We start from the raw sequence: 20,845 nt of genomic DNA, 5'->3' as shown, positions 1-20,845 counted from the left end.
GGTAGGAGTATGGGGGAGAAGAGGAAGGCATAGTTCATCCAGTCTGACCAATCGATGACCAGAGCATCGCCCAATAGGTGGGCACCACGTCCTCCCCTGGAACAATATTGGGTGCACTTGGTGTTGGTGTGTGATGCAAAGAGGTATCTGATTGGTGTACCCCAAGATATCAGCGATTATCATGTCGTGCAACTCCCATCTGTGATCAATTGCAAAGTTCCTGCTGAGAGAATCTATGATCACATTCTGTGCCAGGCAGATAGGCTGTTGCCAAAAGGATATGATGTGCAATGCACCATTCCCAGAGGCGAATTGCCTTCATAAACAGTGCTGGGGACCTCGTGCCCCCTTATTTGTTTATGTAGCATACTGTGGCAATAGCAGACAGCTGGTAAGAACACGTGGAATGCTTTGCATACTACACAAAGTTTGTGTGTGTTTATGTGCATCCTGGTCTCTCCTGTGGTCCAGGTGCCTTGTGTCATGTGTTCATCAATGTGAACTTCCCAGCCTGAGAGTGATGTGTCTGTTATGACTGTCATGGTCATTTAGGATGGGAGGAATGGCATTCCAGAGCAGATTTGTAACAGGTTGTCCACCACCAAAGAGATGACCTCTAGTGGAATACTGAGTATGGTGTCCATGGATTGGTGCATAGGAGAATAGACTCTTTGCAGCCATAGCTTAGACAGCAAAGCTGCAGGCGGGCAAAGGGCATGACATACGTGCATGCCGCCATTTGCCCTAGGATGGAGAGGCAGGTTCCTGGCTGAGACCAAAGGGTTGGAGGTTACCAGGGCGATTTGGTCCAGTAGGGTCTGGAATCTGTCCTGTGCCAGATAAGCTCATGGGGTCACATCGATGCAAACTCCTATGCATTTCAGGAACCAAGTAGGGTTCAAAGTTGATTTTTTGATGTTGATGCTTACTCCTAGGGAAGAGAAGATTAGAAGCTGGGACATCAATGCTTGAGCTTCCTCTTTGGACCGCAGTTAGATAGGGTTTCTTCTTAAGTTACAGAAAGAACAGACTTCCACATTCTCTCAGCCAGTTCCAAACCTCCTGGTGAGTCTCAGGGTCTCTCAAAGAGCTTCTCCCAGGTCTGACTCACCCTATTTAAACTGTTTTTGACTCCCCCCTAGGACAGCCATTAGACTTTGACATTATGCCTGAATGAGTTAAGAGACAATGCCTTGAAATCACTGGTCTTGTGACTATCTCACCAGTGGGTGAATACTGTCTGATCTCTTCTTCCAGGGGTCCTCAAACTTCATTGCATTGAGATCCCCTTCTGACAACAAAAATTACTATGTGAGCAGGAGCGTGTGTGGGGGCAAGCCCGAGCTCTGCTGCCCCAGGCTAAAGCACTCAGGATTCAGCTTCAGCCCTGGGTCCCATGGAGTCGAACGCTGGCCCTGGGGCTACAATGCACTTTAGGGTCCCGACCCACAGTTTGAGAACACGAATATGAACATAAATCATATTTTGGGACATAGATTAATAATCCTTATTGAGATCCCAGTCATCTGTCACAGGCCCCAATTCTGATTTCACTTATTCCAGTGAAGTCAAGGCAGCTAGAACTGGTCAGTCTGAGGACCTAGAATATATTTTTTTAAAACCCTACTGTAACAGTGATTATTTCAACTTAGATTTCAGACTGTTCACAATGTTTGGCTTACTAGTATTGTAACTTTTTTTAGCTATAAAACAGTTGTCATTTGAATGGTATAGTAATTATGTAAGATTAAATGGGTGGCCTTTCACTGTGCTAAAGGTATCTTCTCTGCAACTGTACAGCATGCTAGTCCTACTGATCCAATGCACATTTTTTCTAGTAAGATAGAATTTGTGGCTCTAATTTCTGGTCAGAGTAGTCATCTTTCATATAGTTAATAACTGGGACAAAATGCAGTCAAATTGTCCTATTGTTTTCTAGCATGCCTCCTCAGATAGATAGCTTGGCTCCAAGCCTTGGAACCATTATTTCATCATCAGTGGTGATGGTCACCAAATCACCGTGATTTTGCCTTTATAAGTAAAAGATACATGCATTTTTACATGAATCCACCACTACCAGAGTTTGTGGGTTCATAAGGCTGAATATGTATTTTTACACTGCTGTCGAAATAACTTCCTACATTTGAGATTGGCCACAGTGCAAGGGCCATATCACCTTTTCTGATAGTTTATTAATTATATAGAATACATTTCATAGAGAATATAAAAAGGCTAATTTTACATTTACAATTGTTTTAACATCTTAACAGGTTTCCTTTTTCCTAGTGTAAATTTAGGTCTACCATTGATAGCTGCTACTACTGATTATTCTTCATTACAAAATATCATCATCATTTAATAATTTTTATTCCTGAGAAGATGAAATTCTACTTCATGCTATTATTGAAACAAAAATATTTTAGAATAATGTAGTATAAACATACATTTGGCCCCAAACTGAATGTTCACCCTCTTTTCCCCAAACATCCAACAAATGATTATGAAGTACATTCTACAGTTCAAATATTCTGAGAAATATTATCCTTAAAATATACTGGACAGACTCTTGGAAAAGTAGTACTGGTTTGCATCTTAACAGGTGTCAAATATATTTAATCAATGATCCTGCCTTTTTAAGTAAAATCTTTTTAAAAGACTATCACATTTCTTAGCACTGTCAAAAAAAAATTCAGTCTGACACCAAGCCCATTTTAAAAATGCATATATATTATATACACGCCTGATGTATAGGTCAAATTCCAGAATCCAGGTTCCCAGATAGGAAATACTCATCCTAAAAATCTATCTTGCTATAAACCAAGACAAGGGGGAAAAAATTAAACTGTTTATTTTTCGAAGAGGGAGGGAAGAGGAAGCATATACGAGTCCAGGAAATGACTGCACAGGAGGGAGGAGAGTCCAAGATCCCAGACTCACCAGTACTTGAGAAAGGGAGTAGAAAACATGCACTCTGCCTTTCCCAAAAACATTTATTTGAAAGTGCTCTACAGCAACGGCCATCGATCCTGTCATAATCGTACTCATTTCTAAGTCAGATATATCTATTATTCCAGAATCACATGGTACAAATGGAACATTTCCATAAACACCAATTCGTTTAGATGGCTGCCACATTCAAAAGTAGAGGGAGATACTGCAAAGCTCAACTCAACAAGGGATTCCAAGATGGGATTCAATGAGACTTCTGGAGCTTAGAAACTTCCATAAGACATGGCCCATCCCTAGTTTGCAGTCTTCTTCCTGACTCATACACACTTCTGCATCATTATTCAAAAAAAGGGTTACCAGAAGTGCTTTGTTCTAAGAGTTAAAATAAAGAATTTTATTTTAAAATACAGTTCAGATCTGTGTACAAGTAAAACGTGCTATTTGCCCCCCCTAGGGGCTATCAGGATTGCTGGAGTGTCTCTGCCAGTCACCAGTGCCACATTAATCCTGAGATAAGGAAACAAGCCTCAGGACAAAGGTCAAAACCTTTTCTTCTTCAATCACTGTTGTTGCGATGTCCTTTGTTCAGAAGCTCAGAAGTTTACCCAAGGTTCTGAATAAAAAAAGAAGTCTTGGTGACATCTGCAGACAAATACTCAGGATGCTTTTTCAATTCCCTGCTATTTTATAGCCATTCTGGTGTGAAAGGCTTGGGAACAGAGTCTGGACATGTTGGGTGCTACATCAGTTTAACAATGCATGCTGTAGAACTGTGAAAGATTTGCCATACTTTTAACCACTATCTTTTTCACAAGTTTGTGGCTAGTAATTTGAGTGTCAGAAATTGCTTACTCATTCTACAAACTTACAAAAGCTTTACAAAATACTGTTGTCTGTACATTTGCATTAAATTACTAAAAATAAGTTTAATGTATTCTGCTTCCTTGAATTCAACTCAATATAGAAACACTTTTTTAAAGCTCTTTTGAACATAGTAGCAATAAACTACAAACTGATATTCAAGTCCTGATCATAATGTTGAAGGTTACACCAATATTATTCAATTTTTTACAAGAAACAAATAATTAATTAGCTTGTAAAAAAATACAGGAACCACTCCCTTATGCTTCCTTCTTTTAAAAAAATCACGTTAAAGATGGTGACAAGATTCAAATAGTTTTCTTGCATGTTTCATACTTTGCAATGTATTATTTTAATTAAGTGACAGACGTTTTGTTATGGCTTTTTCATTTATTGGAAGAATGTCATGCTGGAGATAAACATTGCATGTTGTAGCTAATGAACCCTGTGTTCTCAGTATTTTCTTTTTTGAAATCTTCTTTTCAATTGGAACATCATGTAATGGTTGTGGGTATCTTAAGATCTTCAGAACATCATCTGCAAAAGGCACTTGTAGCAGAGCCTGATCAGCCCTTGCTGAGGCAACACTTTCACTGGTGTGATTGTGGGCGAAACCCTGGCCCCAATGAAGTTAGTGGCAAAACTCCCATTGACTTCAACGGGGCCTGGATTTCACTTCAGATATTTTGCCTCACTAAGAATTGCAAGAATAGGCCTGGCAGTGTTATACTACTGGACTAACAGTACTGGCATGACACATGCAGCCATGTTAGCTTATAGCTAAGACAAATGAATTAATTTGGTATTCAGCATGGCCAAAAGAAAGTTACAGTAGTGGTAAAGTACTACTGGTTAAGTGTGTTCACTCAGAACATTTCAAAGGCTACAAGTTATATTCAATGAAACTAGATAAGTTATCAATATGCCATTAAATTATGTAAATATTCAGACTTATGTAAGTGAAAGGATTCTAGTTTACACAACTAAATTTTAACAAAAACTCATCCTAAAATTTAACATTTATAAGTGGGAGGAGCGAAGGGAGAGGAAGAATCAGTGGCAGAAGAGTAAAAACCATTACAAAAAAAAGCCACAAGCAATCACATTCATTAATATTTCCAAGACTGAACCCAAGTTTTGCTCCATATAGGAAAAGTTATGAGTTATTCATAACTGCATGTTAATCAGATAATTACTAGTAGATTCCCTGTTTTTCCCAGCTATGCAGAAACAAAACTCCAAAATGTCATACTGAAAACAATATGTTTTTTCACAAAAATAGTCGAAATACTGAAGCTAAAAAGACTGCTGCTGACAAAAGTGTAAAATAATGCGTCAGTCTACATAGTTCTGACAGTAGGTATATATAAAAAATTCTTATGGAAAATACATTTGTCCTGTTTCCTTTTCATTTATAAAAGGCACTTCGTGGACAGCTAAAGATCTGATAAAATACTTATCCTGTTAGCTTTCCTGTTAGACAACACATGTATTTCAAGTCAGTTTACCATAAAGATATGAACACATTCTTTACAGCCGTTATTAGTGCAGATTTATCTCTGTTAAAAATTTTACAGTTAAGTATTGTGTCTTATAACATTTATTTAAAAGAAGAGGTTTTCTGAGTTCAAGAAAACAATACTGGTCTTCATACACGACTTCAGTGTTTGGTAGATGATATCTTGAAGGTTAAAAGTACAAAATTCAAGAAATGCCAAGAAAATAAGCTCTGTGTGGACCTTTCAAAAGTGGGTCCTTAGTCTTTTGTTTTCCTCTCGTAGTCTCTCAATTTCAGCTACTAAGCTTTCATTTACAGAGTATCTTCCAAGCAAGGCATGCATTTCATTCTAGAGAAAAGAGAAAAACCCTCTTAGCAACAGCTAAAGTTTACTTTTCAAATTTTGTTCTCTGCAGTTTCCTCTTTTGAACAGATGAAAATTAATATAAATAACCTGAGAATATACTGTATCTTTTTCACAAAGAAATAAAAAAAAAAAAACTTTTGATAAGTTACTAACATGACTTTTTTTTTTGTGTACTGCACTCCCGTCGTTAATTCCTTATTCTTTAATGGATATTTTATCAAAGTACGCTTTTGTCCCAGTTTTAAGAAGGGGAATATATTTTTCAATTTCCACTAAAAGAAGCATGACCAATGCTGGATACTAAAGATTTTTTATGTAGGCCAAATAGCAGAAAAATCTTAAAATAATTTATAGATTAGCTTAATTTGAAAAACAACAGATTAAAGACTTTCAATTTCTTAAGGTATTTCCTTACTCCATTTCAGCATGTAAACAACCCATTCAATTACTAGCTGATTCTTCTGCTTAAACTACCAAACCACAAGCAAAAAACCCAAAGATGATGTGTGCATTTTCTTCTCATTTTTATTATAAAACCCAAGATTTGTAATGTTGGGTGATTTCAAGTTATATTTTGCATCATAGTTTTGTTTTAATGAGTATGTTCTACAAGTTCCAGGATCTCCATCAGCACTCAGATGCTAGAATTATCACAGCAACAACTAATGCAGATACAGTGTCCTATTGTAACGGTTGTTAAAAGGAAATTCTATTGCCAAGGTAACTAACAATATTTATTTAGTTTTACCCTTGTCCTTCCTCTCTTCTTCTCCCTCTAGTCTGTTTTTTTACTTTCATTTATTGGAACCATATCTGTGTTAAGGCCCAAATCTTGCAATTTATTATGCCTGTGCTGAGACCCATGGCAGTCACTGGAGCTTCATACATGCCCAGATATCTGCTCACATGAATCCGTTAGCTGGATCTAGCCTAACGGAGTGAGATCATCTGGGCTACTCTGGCACCTCAAACAAATACTCCCTTGAGCATCTAAAATAAAATAATCATCATGTGCTCCACACTCCAAGTTGCTCTTTCTGTCTTCCCACCCTGCTCCAGTATAAAGATGGCCCCACCTACACAGTTTTCTTGTATGACACCCACTCTCGCATGATCACAAGTGGAGTCTCTCCCCCATGGTTAGGGAGTTTCTTTTTGTCCATGACTCCAAACACCAGAGAAAACATAACTGGTGTTGGCAAAAACAATCCCTTTCTTCCTCTTCAAAAGATAAGGGGGAGAGACATTGACCTTTCCAAGTTCAATCCTCCCTTCTCCCACATGAAAGGCAGCCTCAAAGCCTGATTGACCATCCTATCCTCCGTAAAAGGGAGCCATTAAACAACAGATTAGTTTCCTTCAAACTCCAAATTGGAGAAGAAACACTGGGGAAGAGGTGAAGGCAGAGAGACATTCTCTCTCAGCCTTACTTTCCTCCCTCATTAATGGAAACATTTGTTTCCCCCTCTGCTCACAGCAAAACCAAAGCATTCAAACTAGAGGTCTGAGAGTCATTTCAAGTTGAGCCCATGTAAGCTCAATAAAAATATAGTTAATGTGAATTCTTTTTAGTGTTTGCACTACAGTAGTTCAGAGTCAATGGTAATCTCATGAGTCCCAGTCCAGTGCTTTCTCTCCATATGAATATGGACAAGGTAAGAAATAAATAGTTTAAGAACATAAAAAGCAAGTAATTTGATTTTGTTTTAGGATATTAAGTAGGAAGACCATCACCATATGGAGCAGTGTTCTGTGTTATACTGTATAGTTAGCACTAGCAGAGAGCATAAAAATAGGTCTGCTTCTCCTAGCATTCAGCAGACCTATAAAAGGGAGGGAGAGAGAAAGAAGAGAAACCAATGATAGTCAATTTCTCTTGTTGGTATCGCATGTAACAAAAAGTTATTGGTTAGTTTAATTTACCTTTTGGTAGTCTACTAGATTTCAACAGTTCATTTGTTCAGCTTGATACAGATTAATACATATATTAATATGTAGGTGTTTCCCATCCCTTCTCTGTATGTTTTCTATTTAGGTTGTAAGGCATGCATCTAACTTTCAGTTTTATCTGTAAAGCAGCAGGCACCCTTCAGCATTACTTATATACATTTTCATACTGTTCTTTGTACATACCAACTGCATATGGAATTGTTTAATCATCTCCACTTGCAAATTCACAATGTCTCGATGGCATGCTTCTCTGGAGGAATAAAGTATAAAAAGTCCCAAATGATACCTTTCTTGTCAATTCCATAAAGACATTAGTTTTCCTCTAGTCCCCCAAACACACACACGCAAAAAACCCACAAAACCAACTGTCTTATAACACTATGAGATATCCTGGACACAGGAGTAAGGATAATGACTATCCCCACCCCTAACTGGTGCAGAAAGACAAGTAGAATTGTAATAAATCATTCAGGATGGCTCATGTCTCTTGCTACTCCCAAGTTTCTGCAAGAATAGTTCATCTAGTGATTATATGAATCCTTGTTCATAGTCCTAGTAAAAGAACAATACAGAACATTTGAGAGCTTGTCCTCTTTTTGCTAACAGGACCAGGAATGCCAATAGAAATACATTTTTACTTTTAATCAGTGATCCAAAGATTGGCCTTTCATCTGATGCATCATAGGTTTATCTTAGATTTGTATTATATTTTTAGTGTTCAATTTGAATGTTAACCTTGTTGGAGGAGAAAAGCCTCCTTCAGTCACACAATACGATGCACAACAATGATGCTCAATAAATGAAAGTCATTCGCCTGTAATTGAAATTAAAGAAGAAGATTTTCAGTACAGGTCCACACTTTTGGAAGGTACCTGCACACTGCATTATGGTCTGGAACAGTGATTAGGCTGGGCCATAGAGATTTTGCCAAGTCCATAGCATATTTCAGGTCAAGTGATGCAAGAAGGCATGACCTCTTTGTCCTCATTTCCTAAGAATCTACAGTAAACTCCAAGAGAGTGGGGAATATGAATCTGTACTGATGATCTATTTGAAGGCCTCCTTTTACTGGCAAGTAACACTCCCTCCCCAACCCTTCTGAGTAGTGTCAGTACAGATCTTTAACTTGAAAGGTTCTTAATCTTTGGCATTGGGCTCTATCTCTCAGCACAGAGAAGTCCCTCAAATGAGAATTTTGCACTTGGCAACCTGAGAATCTCAGTACTGGCACCTTAATAAATCCATTATTTTTAGTTTACTTGAAGGTGAAATGGATTCCGGGGAGCACTGGTGTAATTCCATCTTTCCTCTCTGAATTTCTAGTCCTTGAAGAATTCTCAAAAGAGAGTCCGAGGCAACAGCCTTCCACACCATTCAACCCACCTCAACAGTCAGGATCTCTTGGCACCAAACTTTGAGGCATCCAGAGTCTGGGATTTTGAGTAAGGGCTAACAATTTATTCTGATTTAGAATTTGTCCTAAAAACTCTTAGCCTACTCCATAAAATATGGATCAGAGCAGAGTCTCCCAATCGAATACCCAGCTGATGAACCTTAAGTTTGATGCAAGAAAATGTATTTTACAAATGGGCAATCCTTAAACCTAGGCTCTTTAAAGGGATCTGCCATCCATAGTGAACTGATGAGGTTCATCTTAACAAATTTCCAGAGAAACTCTTTTCTTTAATTAAAAAATTCATAGATAAAAAACACAAAACAAACAACTCAGAGGATGTTACATGTAATATTGCTAATCCTTTGAAAATATGCAGTATCTTTTAGAGCCAGATTCAAAGCAGCGAGAACACACTGGCCAATTAAACATACTTTGCATTGTCAGAGCAGCACAGCCAGCGTGTAACACCCCATTTTCCCCAAACCCTCATCCTCCATAGTCCCCTGCACACATGCCACCCCCCCATTTCACCTTCTGATCCCCCAAAATTCCCCTGCATGCATACAAGTATTCCCCCTGTTGAAGAGACATGAATCAATGGGTAGCTTCTGAAAGGTAGTTAGGTTATTGTAATTTTTGCCACTATTTTCATGAATGCACATTACAGGAGCAGCAGAAGAATGATCCTCTTGTTAGGAGAAATCATTCAAAGAACTGTCCTCTTTCAAAATGGCCACCTCCTCTTGTTCACAATAGAAATGATGCCAAGCTGCTCTCTGGCAACACAGAACCCTCTGTGCTGTGAAAAAGCAAAGATTTGCACTATTCGAAGCAAGTAAATGGAGGCAATGGCCATCGTTTTTAAGGGCAGCCTGCAGCCTTCGTTCCATTGAAAACAATCGGAGATGGCAGCCATTTCCAAAGAGAGAAGTTATTTATGAGATTCGCTGTAGTAAAACAATTCTCAACCTTTGCTGAAAGAAACCTTCAGTCATAAAAAAAACAAACCTGGCAAAAATGGTCATTAATCTTAAAAAAAAAAAAAAAAAAAAAAAAAAAAGTCTTCTAATGCTGCATATTCACGGTTTTAAGGAGTTTCGACTATATAGGAAGCTTGATTCTGCATTAGTTATTAAAATCATTAAGGACAAAAGAGAGAGTGACATCAAATGCTAAATGTCTTAAAAGATCCATTTAAGTTAAAATTAACTCAAACTAATAGATTTATCTATAAATTCTCAGAAAACATGTACCCCAGTAAATGCTGTAATTTTGAAGATCATATTATGTATTTTTCATAAATAAAGACATTACGTGTAAAACATTCTACAGTCTTAAGTATGCAACAAGTGTTTCCACACAAAAAAGTTCTATGAACTCAACAAGACTTGAGCATCACCAATGAAGGTACAAAGGGATTCTGACTAATCTCTACCTGTTTGAGGAGTGCTATCCCTAAAATCATTTCCAAACCTGAGCCTGGAAAGTAACATCACAGTGTGATTCTGCTATTCCAATTGATGCTACTGTGGGTTTTTTTTTCTGTTCCACAAACAACTAATTACATTTCATTTCAAAGTCTGAAAGTGCAAAAGAATATGTCCCTTATATTTTATTCAACTACAATTATAAATACATTAGGAGGATACAGTGGTGTAGGCTGGAAGAATGATAAGAGAGAAATTTGTTTTAATTGGTGTTCTCTAGAGGCAGAGACTCTTCTAAAGATTTGGATCAAAAGTGCACACATGCCAATCTCAAGAACTGACCAAAGAGTTCTGTACCCTCTCTAAGAGGCCGATGAATACATGTACAATGAAAGGGGCAAAACTTTTGAGTCATAGCCTAAGACTGCTTCTCTCCCACTACAAATATCAATAATCTAAAACTAACTCAGTGGGAGCTAGGTCGATATACATGCAAATATATGAGACTTGCGTCACAGACAATTATAGATATGCCATTTTTCTTTGATTTCCCCCCAGTTTTCTCATTTTCCCCCCCTTTAGCAATGAAATGTTCAAACAAAATTGTATTAAAAGCTAACTGTAGGAGATTCAAGCCCTCGGCTTCCACAAACTAAGTGCCCTCCACAGACTCCTACTTTCAGAGCCTTTTAAAAGATGCAGAAATAAAAATCTATCAGACACATAGGAGGTAATATATACCATTAGGTTCTGCTGTTGACAAAATTTAGTGGCTGTAACAAGAGTGGCAGGTACTCCCCACCCAAACAGTGACACAAGCGCGCTTTACCCCATTTTGGGACACCACATCCCTTCCCTCTACAAGGGCATATCTACCCCTTTCTCTCCTCACTCAAACATTCCTCCTGTCACACAATGAACTTCCACCATTAGCCGCCTGGCCTCAATTTCTTTCCATGCTCCCTGGTTTATTTGATAAGGAACTAAAAGATTTTGCTTTGGTTTTCTTCATTCTAGGTATGACTTCCCTAGTGTCACAGAAGAGGAAGCTGAACCTTTTTCTTAAGAACTGGGGGTTCTTAAGACAAGAAAAGGAAAGACAAGAAGACTCCCAAGAGGGGGAAAAAATATACATTTTTATTATATTTCTTGATTAAATCCTGGAGGTTATAAACATAAGAAGCTATGGTATGGTATTTCTCTTGAAATACATATACAGAGAGAGAGAGAGAGAGAGAGAGAGAGGCACTTCTGGAGTAGATGGAATGATACTAAGACACAAAGAAGTAATCAGTGTCACAGTATAAATAGTTTTTGCTAGTAGCATAGCAATAGTTCTGTCACATCATAGCAAAGCTATTGTGAGACACCAGAAAATGTTTTGAACAACAAAAAAGAGAAGAACTATTATACAATGTTGTATATATATGAGAAAAACAAAAAGACTATCACAAGAACCAACACAATTTACAACACTTCCAGTTAGAGTAAAATTGTGTGAAATTATTAATTTCCATCTATATAATTGACTTGCAATTTTTTCGACAGAAAATAGAAACCAGTGCCACATTTCTGTTTGTATAAACAGCCTATAGAAATAATATACAATGACTTTTGAAAGAGTCACAAAATAACCTGTTTCAGAGTGGTAGTCTGGTTACTCTGCATCAGCAAAAAGAAGGAGGATTACTTGTGGCACCTTAGAGACTAACAAATTTATTTGGGCATAAGCTTTCGTGGGTTAAAACCCACTTCGTCAGATGCATGCAGTGGAAAATACAGTAGGAAGATATACACACATACATACACACACACACACACACCTTAGACGTTAGGGAGTGCTATGTAAAAAAAAATTTTAAACACAAAGGATCTGTTTAAAAAAATAAAAATCAAACATAAGGCAGGGCTCATTTTTGGAGATGGGTGTCTGGAAAGAAATGGCACTCAGTCAAAGGTGGGGGACTGTGGAGGAGAGAAAACCAAAGCCAATACAAACATAAGAATGCTCGTGCTGGCTGAAAAGAATAAGGAAGACCTGAGGTGATGCTGCACAACAATTTAGACCCAAGTTTGTAAAAGAAAATGGGAGAAGAAGTGGGAGATGCAGACACTCCACCCAACAATCCAAAATTTTTGGGATGCAAAGAAAAAACAAACACCCCCCCCCCCCTCCCCCACCATCACATCATAGTTTGGTCCCTCAGTAGTCCTCCTTTGCACAGGTCTGATTCAACTCTACCATTGATCACTCATTGATGGGAGTTCTCAGAAGAACAAAAAACCCATTGGAGTTCTGGAGGAATTAAATTAGGAGTCACCTACACCTGAGAATTTACCAAAATAGCTATTTCAGAATAATCATTGAAGAGTTATTTTGGGATAAGTCCCCATGTGGATACTCTTATTCTGGAATAAGAGTGCCTTCTTCCAATTTACAAAGGCACTTTCCCAGTCTGGAATAAGTAGTCCCATAGGGGCTTATACCAAAATAACTATCCCTGAATAATTATTCCAAAATAGCTATTTTGGTAAATTCTCAGGTGTAGACAAGCCCTAAATGAATCGCTCCAGAACCCTGATAGGTTTTTTGCGGTTATGAGAACTCCTGGCAATGAGTGATCTCAATCTGTAGGTACAGTTGAGCCAGACCTGGACTATTGATGGACCAATCTATAATAATTATTCAGGAATAGATATTTTGGAATATTTCCAGGTGTGGCTAAATCCTTAGCTAAACTATCTGTCACAGCTAGTTTGAGCCCTTTAGGCGTCTAAAATCACCTTCTCTCCCTTTTAACCCAGCCAGGTGTTAAAACCCTACACAACTGCAGAACTTCATAAAGTTACTGGGGCAAGTCTACACTACAAAGTTTTGCCAGCATAGGTATGTGGGTTAGGGGTTTGAAAAACCACACCCCTTCCTGACATAGCTATGCTGGCAAAAACCTCTATCCCTACACAGCTTATACTGCCAAGAGTCCTTTGGCACTCAATACAGCTTCTTTCATTCAAGGAGGTGGTTTTAGTATACTGACAAAATAACTTCTTTTGCTGGCATATGTTGAGTCTACATCTACGAGGCTTTGCTGGTATAGTTGCGCTGGCACAGCTGTACCAGCAAAGCCTTTGTAGTGTAGACTAGCATTTCTTCTCCTTTCTTACATGCTTTGATAAGTAGTGAAATACTTAACAATGCTCACATTTGAAGTATCACAATTGTTATCTGTGTTACCAACCACTAAAATGAATGGGGCAGTTTCCACCTCAGACCTGTATCAGGCTCTTTGTGGGGGGGGGGGGGGGAGTTGGGAAATCGATCTAAGATACGCAACTTCAGCTACGTGAATAGCGTAGATGAAGTCGACGTATCTTAGATCAAATTAAAATTACTTATTTCACGTCCTAGCGGCACGCCGCGATTCCCCCGTCGACTTTGCTTCCGCCTCTTGCCGAGGTGGAGTTCAGCAGTCGACGGGAGAGCGATCGGGGATCGATTTATCGCGTCTACACTACACGCAATAAAATCAATCCCTGATAGATCGATCGCTACCCGCCAATCCAGCGGGTAGTGTAGATAGTACCCTTAGTCACAGTTGGCCTTGTCTAGGCTAGGACTTGAAGATGTGTCGTTAGCCAACAAATTCTAACTAACTGGTTTTAAACCTAGTATCAACAAGGCAAACTGCCTTTAACATGGGCTAAACTGGTTGAGTTAAAGCTTAAAGCAAGAAAGAGTAAAGGTCAGGGTGAATGTCACACCAGAAAAAAAGCTCTTCAGTTTCCCAATAGAAGACAGACCTCTTTAGATACAAACAAGGCTGGGAAACACTAAAAAATAAATTGTAGGGAACAATTTTCTACCAGCAGGGAAATCCATTATGTCATCTAGTGTTTCTTTTCCTCTCCAGTTCCAAAATCTAGAATTCCAACAAATGCAATGCACTTGACCCACGATACAATGAGTTAGGAGGTTTATGGCAAATGTTCCTATATTTTAGATAAGCTGATTAAAAAGCCATTCCTTTGGCTTTTAGTGAGGCATTTTTTGTTTTCAAAAAATGAGAGAACTTTTAGTAACAGCTCCACATGCACAACAAATGGATGCCAACCAACGTTTTTCATTTACAATACTGGCTTCATTTTGTGTAGACCTACACTCAATACTGCAGTGCATAACTGAATTAATAGCTTTGCAGTTATTTAGATCCTGAGAAAAGCTCGAAGCATTGCTTTGAACAATTTATTTTCTTCTTAAAAATATATATATATAGTGATTGGCTCAATAAATTTCCACCAAAAGATAAAAGCAGAAGTGAAGGCAAAGTATAAGATACTGAGACCTATTTAATGGTTTTTTGTAACACCTGACCTATCATATTAAAATTAATGCTCCAGTGATCTCTATTTGAGTGCATTGTTTCAAAAAAAATGTTAAGATGGCAACGAACTTTCCCACTCTAACTTGAGCCATATCAAACCTGATTCAACTGCAACTGAAGTCCATAGCAGCCTTTCCATTGATTTGAATACGAGTTGGATTGTGCCCCCTGGGGGGGGGGAGGGGGGAATCTCCCAAAATAGTTAGTACCCAAAGCAGAAACTCCTATTTCTAGAGAAGGGAGAAGCAACAGAAGACACCACAAAATCTACTAAGGAACTCATCATGCAGATCTAAAACTTACCCAAAAAGCATGTAGCTTACCAATCCTGCAAATGTATGTAAAATTTATTCATATGAGTAGTCCCCATTATGGCATCAACCTATTGAAATCAATAGGACTACTCACATGAATGAAGTAACGCACAAGCTTACAAGTTTGCAGTATTGGGACCACTGATACTTCAGTGATAGGAGATACAGAAACTAGGACTGTCGATTAATCGCAATTAACTCACGTGATTAACACAAAAAAAATCGCGATTAATCGCAGTTTTAATCGCACTGTTAAACAACAGAATACCAATTTAAATGTATTAAACATTTTGGATGTTTTTCTACATTTTCATATATACTGTATTGTGTTGTAATTGAAATTAAAGTGTATATTATTCTTGATTATCATTTTTGTTGTGCAAATATTTGTAAACAAAAGAAATAGTACTTTTCAATTCACCTCATACAAGTGCTGTCGTGCAATCTCTCTCATGAAAGTGCAACTTACAGATTTTTTTTGTTACATAACTGCACTCAAACAAATTAATATAAAAACAACGTAAAACTTCAGAACCTAAAAATCTACTCAGTCCTACTTCTTGTTCAGCCAATCGCTAAGATAAACTTATTTATATTTACAAGAGATAATACTGTCCTCCTCTTATTTACAATGTCACCAAAAAGTGACAACAGGTATTTGCATGGCACTTTTGTAGCCAGCATTGCAAGGTGTTTACATGCCATATATGCTAAACATTTGTATGCCCCTTCATGCTTTGGCCACCATTCCAGTAGACATGCTTCCATGCGGACGATGCTTGTTAAAAAAATAATGCGTTAATTAAATTTGTGACTGAACTCCTTGGGGGAAAAGCGTATGTCCCCTGCTCTTGTTACCCACATTCTGCCATATATTTCATGTTATAGCAGTCTCGGATGATGACCCAGCACACGCTGTTCATTTTAAGAACACTTTCAGTGCAGATTTCACAAAACGCAAAGAAGGCACCAATGTGAGATTTCTAAATATAGCTACAGCACTCGACCCAAAGTTTCAGAATCAGAAGTGCCTTCCAAAAATCTGAGAGGGACTGGGTGTGGAGCATGCTTTCAGAAGTCTTAAAAGAGCAACACTCCGATGCGGAAACTACAGAACCCAAACCACCAAAAAAGAAAATCAACCTTCTGCTGGTGGCATCTGACACAGATAATAAAAATGAACATGCGTCGGTCCTCTCTGCTTTGGATTGTTATCGAGCCAAACCCATAATCTGCATGGACGCCTGTAGGGTTGTCGGGCATCTTGTTTTTGACTGGAACGCTCTGTCGAAAAGGGACCCTGGCAGCTCCGGTCAGCACTGCCAACTGGGCCATTAAAAGTCTGGTTGGCGGTGCTAAAGCAGGCTAGTCCCTATCGGTCCTGGATCTGTGCTGCGTCCCGGAAGCGGCCAGCAGGTCCAGCTCCTAGGCCGGGGGGGGGGGGGGGGGGGGGGCGGCAGAGGGCTCAGCATGCTGCCCCCACCCCGAGCACCAGCTCCGCACTCCCATTGGCCAGAAACCACAGCCAATGGGAGCTGTGGGGGCGGTGTTTGCGGGCGAGAGCAGCACGCAGAGCCTCCTGACCCCCACCCCCATCTAGGAGTCGGATCTGCTGGCTGCTTTCCGAGAGCAGCGCGGAGCTGCCTTAGCCTCGCTGCGCTGCTGACCAGGAGTCACCTGAGGTAAGCCCGCATCCCAACCCCGAGCCCCAATCCCAGCCCTGAGGCCCCCTAAACCTGGAGTCCCCTCCTGCACCCCAAACTCCTGATCCATAGCCCCACCCCAGAGCCAGCACCCCCAGCCGGAGCCCTCGCCCCCTCCTGCACCCCAAGTCCCTGCCTCAAACCGCAGCCCTCTCCCACACTGCGAATCCCTCATCCTACCTCCCCCAGCCTGGACCCATCTCCCGCACCCCAACTCCCTTGCCCAGTGAAAGTGAGTGAGGGGGAGACCGAGCCACCAAGGGAGGGAGAATGTAGTGAGCGGGAGGCAGGGCCTCAGGGAAGGGTGTTCGGTTTTGTGTGATTAGAAAGTTGGCAACCCTAGATGCATGACCCCTGGAATGGTGGTTGAAGCATGAAGGAACATACAAATCTTTAGCGCATCTGGCATGTAAATATCTTGTGACGCCAGCTACAACAGTGCCACGAGAATGCTTGTTCTTACTTTCAGGTGACATTGTAAACAAGAAGCCGGCAGCATTAACTCCTGCAAATGTAAACAAACTTGTTTGTCTTAGCGATTGGCTGAACAGGTAGGACTGAGTGGACTTGCAGGCTCTAAAATTTTACATTGTTTGATTTTTGAATGCAGTTTTTTTGTACATAATTCTTTTCATGATAAAGAGATTACACTACAGTACTTGTATTAGGTGAACTGAAAAATACTATTTCTTTTGGTTTTTTACAGTGCAAATATTTGTAATCAAAAATAAAGTGAGCATTTGTATTCTGTGTTGTAATTGAAATCAATCTATTTGAAAATGTAGAAAACATCCAAAAATATTTAAATAAATGGTATTCTATTATTGTTTAACAGCGCGATTAATCGCAATTAATTTTTTTCATCGCTTGACAGTCCTAACAGAAACCCTAATATTAGTTAAACAGGTTGATGATCAATGGAAATATCTACAGCATGTTTACCGTACTTTAGTTCAAAAGCTGAATTCTGATTATACAAAACTGAATGATTTGTTTTGCCATCCAGAGTTTGTATTAAAACACTTCATATAAAGTTACAAAATTCAATTGAAAAAAAAAAAAATATCAAGTCAATGAAATATTCCAAACATTACATAAACATACTTTACCTGAAATCATCCAGCGTTTCTTGTATCATATTTTGAATGAAATGAATTTGAACTGATGTCAATGGTGCATTTGGTCTATTACTTCCAATGGTGTCTACTATTTTTTCAGATAATGAACTGGCAACTCCCGCAGTGACAGAAGAAGTTATCTTTGGACCTATAGAAGAAAAATGAAGTGTATTAGAGTGAATATGGAGAAGGAGACTAAGAGAAAACTTCTGTTACTCCACAAGGCATCTGTCTTGAGAGAGAGAGAGAGAGAGAGAGAGAGAGAGAGAGAGAGAGATGATAAACTAAACTAGTCAACAACTTAATACTGTTGCCAAAAAAAAAAAAAAGGCAAACATTCTGGGATATATTAGCAGGAGTGTTGTAAGCAAGACATGAGAAGTAGTTCTACTCTACACAGCACTGAAAAGGTCTCAACTGGCATGCTGTGTCCAGTTCTGGCATCACACTTCAGGAAAGATGTGGATAAACAGGAAAAAGTCCAGAGGAGCGCAAACAAAAATGAGTAAAGGTCTAGAAAACATGACCTTTGCCGAAAGACCAAAAATAAATAAATAAATCCCCTGGGTTTGTTTAATCAGGAGAAGACTGATGGGGAAATTATAACAGTCTTCAAGTACGTATAAGGTTGTTATATGGAGGAGTGTGATAAATTGTTCTCCTTATCCACTGAGGATAGGAAAAGAAGCAATGATCTTAAATTACAAGAAGGGAGATTTACATTAGGAAAACTGTCAGGGTAGTTAAGTAGTGGAACAAATTACCTAGGGAGGTTGTGAAATCTTCATCACTGAAGGTTTTTAAGAACAGGTTAGACAAAACAACCAACCGGGGTGCTCCAGATAATACTTAGTCCTGCCTCTGTGCAGGGTACTGGATTAGATAATCTGTGGGGGTCCTTCCAGCTCTATATTTCTATGATTCTATGTTTTTGAATATTTTACCCATAAGATTAAGTGACTTGAGAGCCTAAGGGCCAGATTTACAAAAGTACTAATGATGTGGCTAGGTGCTTAATGGGATTTACAAAACCACTTGAGATATATGTCTAATTCAGGCACTTTGGAAAATCCTACCAAGTACCTACCTGCATCTTTAACCAGCTAAATACCTTTGTAGATCTGGCCTTTAGGCTCCCAAGTCATTTGGGAGTGTTTACACAGACACTTAGTTTGCTGCAAGCTGAAGTGTAAGTCTGCCGCACACTAAAAGTTCCCTAGTGCACTTTCAGCTACCCAACTTTGAAAAGGGAGTAGATCAAAATTCATGAGGGAACTTTAAGTGCATGGCAGCAGGGTCCATAAAGAGACACTTAATGTTCAGCAGGTTATATTTACACCCAAGCGTTCATTTAGACAAGCCCTTAGATGCTTTTGATTATTTTATCCTACATCTAAGCAGTTCAAGTTATATTTAGTACACTATTAAAAAAAATTCCTCAGTTACTTGCCCTTTAATTCAGTTTTAATGCTAAAGTCACTTCTGTGACAGTTTTCACATTAGGTATCATAACACACAATAACCACTTGTAAAACCAGACAACTTCCACACACTTACTTGCTGAGGCAGTACCATTTACTGGTGAATCGGACATCAAGAGTGCCTGAATATTCTTCCCTAGCCTCTCATTTGCTTCCGGAGTCTTGATTACAGTGGGCAAAAGTGGAGTATTTGAATTTCCAGACTCAGCATTCGATGAGCTCAATTTTGAAAGCTTGTAAGTCAAATTAAAAACAGTAATAATTGTAACACTTCAGTTGTACTTAATGATGGTTTACATTTTAAGATCTACATTGCCTCATGTATTTTTGTGTTTGGAAAGCTGGAACAAATAGGTCTGGCTAGAAAACAATGATTCCATTTCCCCCAAAATTTTGAGATTTTGGAATTTGCTTTTGTTCCGCATCAGAACAAAACAGAGACCTTTTGACATTTTTCACAGAAATGAGGGCACCAATCCCAGAATACCCATTAGCCTAGTGGTTAGGGAACTCCCCTGGGATGTAGGAGACCTGCTCCAAATCAGGAGTGCCCTACACATCAGATTACACAGATAGTCCTCTCTGAAATATTCCTAACAAAGTTTCTGGGGAGAAAAATTGTTTTACGGAGTTGGCCTTTTTTAACAAAAAAGTGTTTAGACAAAAAGTTTCCAACCAACTCTAGTGACTAATGCAAACTAAAATTTAAATACAAATATTTACAGCATATCCATATAAGCTGACCTCAAAAACTTGGCTTTGCATTAGTATTAGAATGGTAAAACCCAGTATCTACTTACTATTGTAAAAGGAAACAGACACTATTCATGACTAATGCAGTATTTTCCTTTCAGCAGAAAAAATATGGCAGATTAATTAGTTCTCTTCTCTTTTTAAGAGAGTAGAACTATCTCCTCTAGCCTGTAGCAAAGCCATATGTTCTGGTAAAGGTGCTACAGGTTCCACATGAGCCACAATTGGAGAAAAACAGGGAGTCAGCAATACAAGAAAAGCCAAAAGAACCTTCAGACTCAACAGTGCCCTTGGAGGTAGTTTGGCCACACAGTTCTTGGGCTCATGTGTTTATTCCCTTTCTGGGATAGTGCCAACACCTCTGGGACTGAAGACCTCTCAGTTTCTTACTTTTATTTATGAGGACATGCCTGAAACATCCTCAGATAGAGAACCTGCTTGAAACTCAGCAGACTGTGCCCAAAAGTCTTGTTCTGCAACAGACTTTTCCAAAGTGAAGGAAAACCCTGACATTGAGGGAAAACTTGCTATGGCTTGTTCCAATGGAAGATGATGTTTGGCAGGTGCTGGCTTAGTACCACATCTCTATTATCTGGGTAGATCCTGGCACTAACAGGAGGACCCATAACAACAACAGATTCTTGAG

At 39.0% G+C, this 20,845-nt stretch overlaps 1 protein-coding gene across 1 annotated transcript in view; it reads right to left on the bottom strand.

Moving 5' to 3' along the window:
• Positions 1-2,706: 2,706 nt before the first annotated feature.
• NEDD1 (NEDD1 gamma-tubulin ring complex targeting factor) overlaps positions 2,707-20,845 on the bottom strand; it is a 58,249-nt gene continuing 40,110 nt past the window's right edge. Inside the window, exons 12-15 of the mRNA XM_054028564.1 lie at positions 19,523-19,679; positions 17,957-18,113; positions 7,809-7,875; positions 2,707-5,657 (exon numbers count right to left, since the gene is read on the bottom strand). Of these exons, the coding sequence (XP_053884539.1) occupies positions 5,553-5,657; positions 7,809-7,875; positions 17,957-18,113; positions 19,523-19,679 (486 nt within the window). The 3' untranslated portion in view covers positions 2,707-5,552. The remainder of the gene's footprint in view (positions 5,658-7,808; positions 7,876-17,956; positions 18,114-19,522; positions 19,680-20,845) is intronic.

Source organism: Malaclemys terrapin, chromosome 1, assembly GCF_027887155.1.
Source record: "Malaclemys terrapin pileata isolate rMalTer1 chromosome 1, rMalTer1.hap1, whole genome shotgun sequence".
Classification (NCBI taxonomy): domain Eukaryota; kingdom Metazoa; phylum Chordata; order Testudines; family Emydidae; genus Malaclemys; species Malaclemys terrapin.
This window is presented reverse-complemented; position numbering and strand designations above follow the sequence as displayed.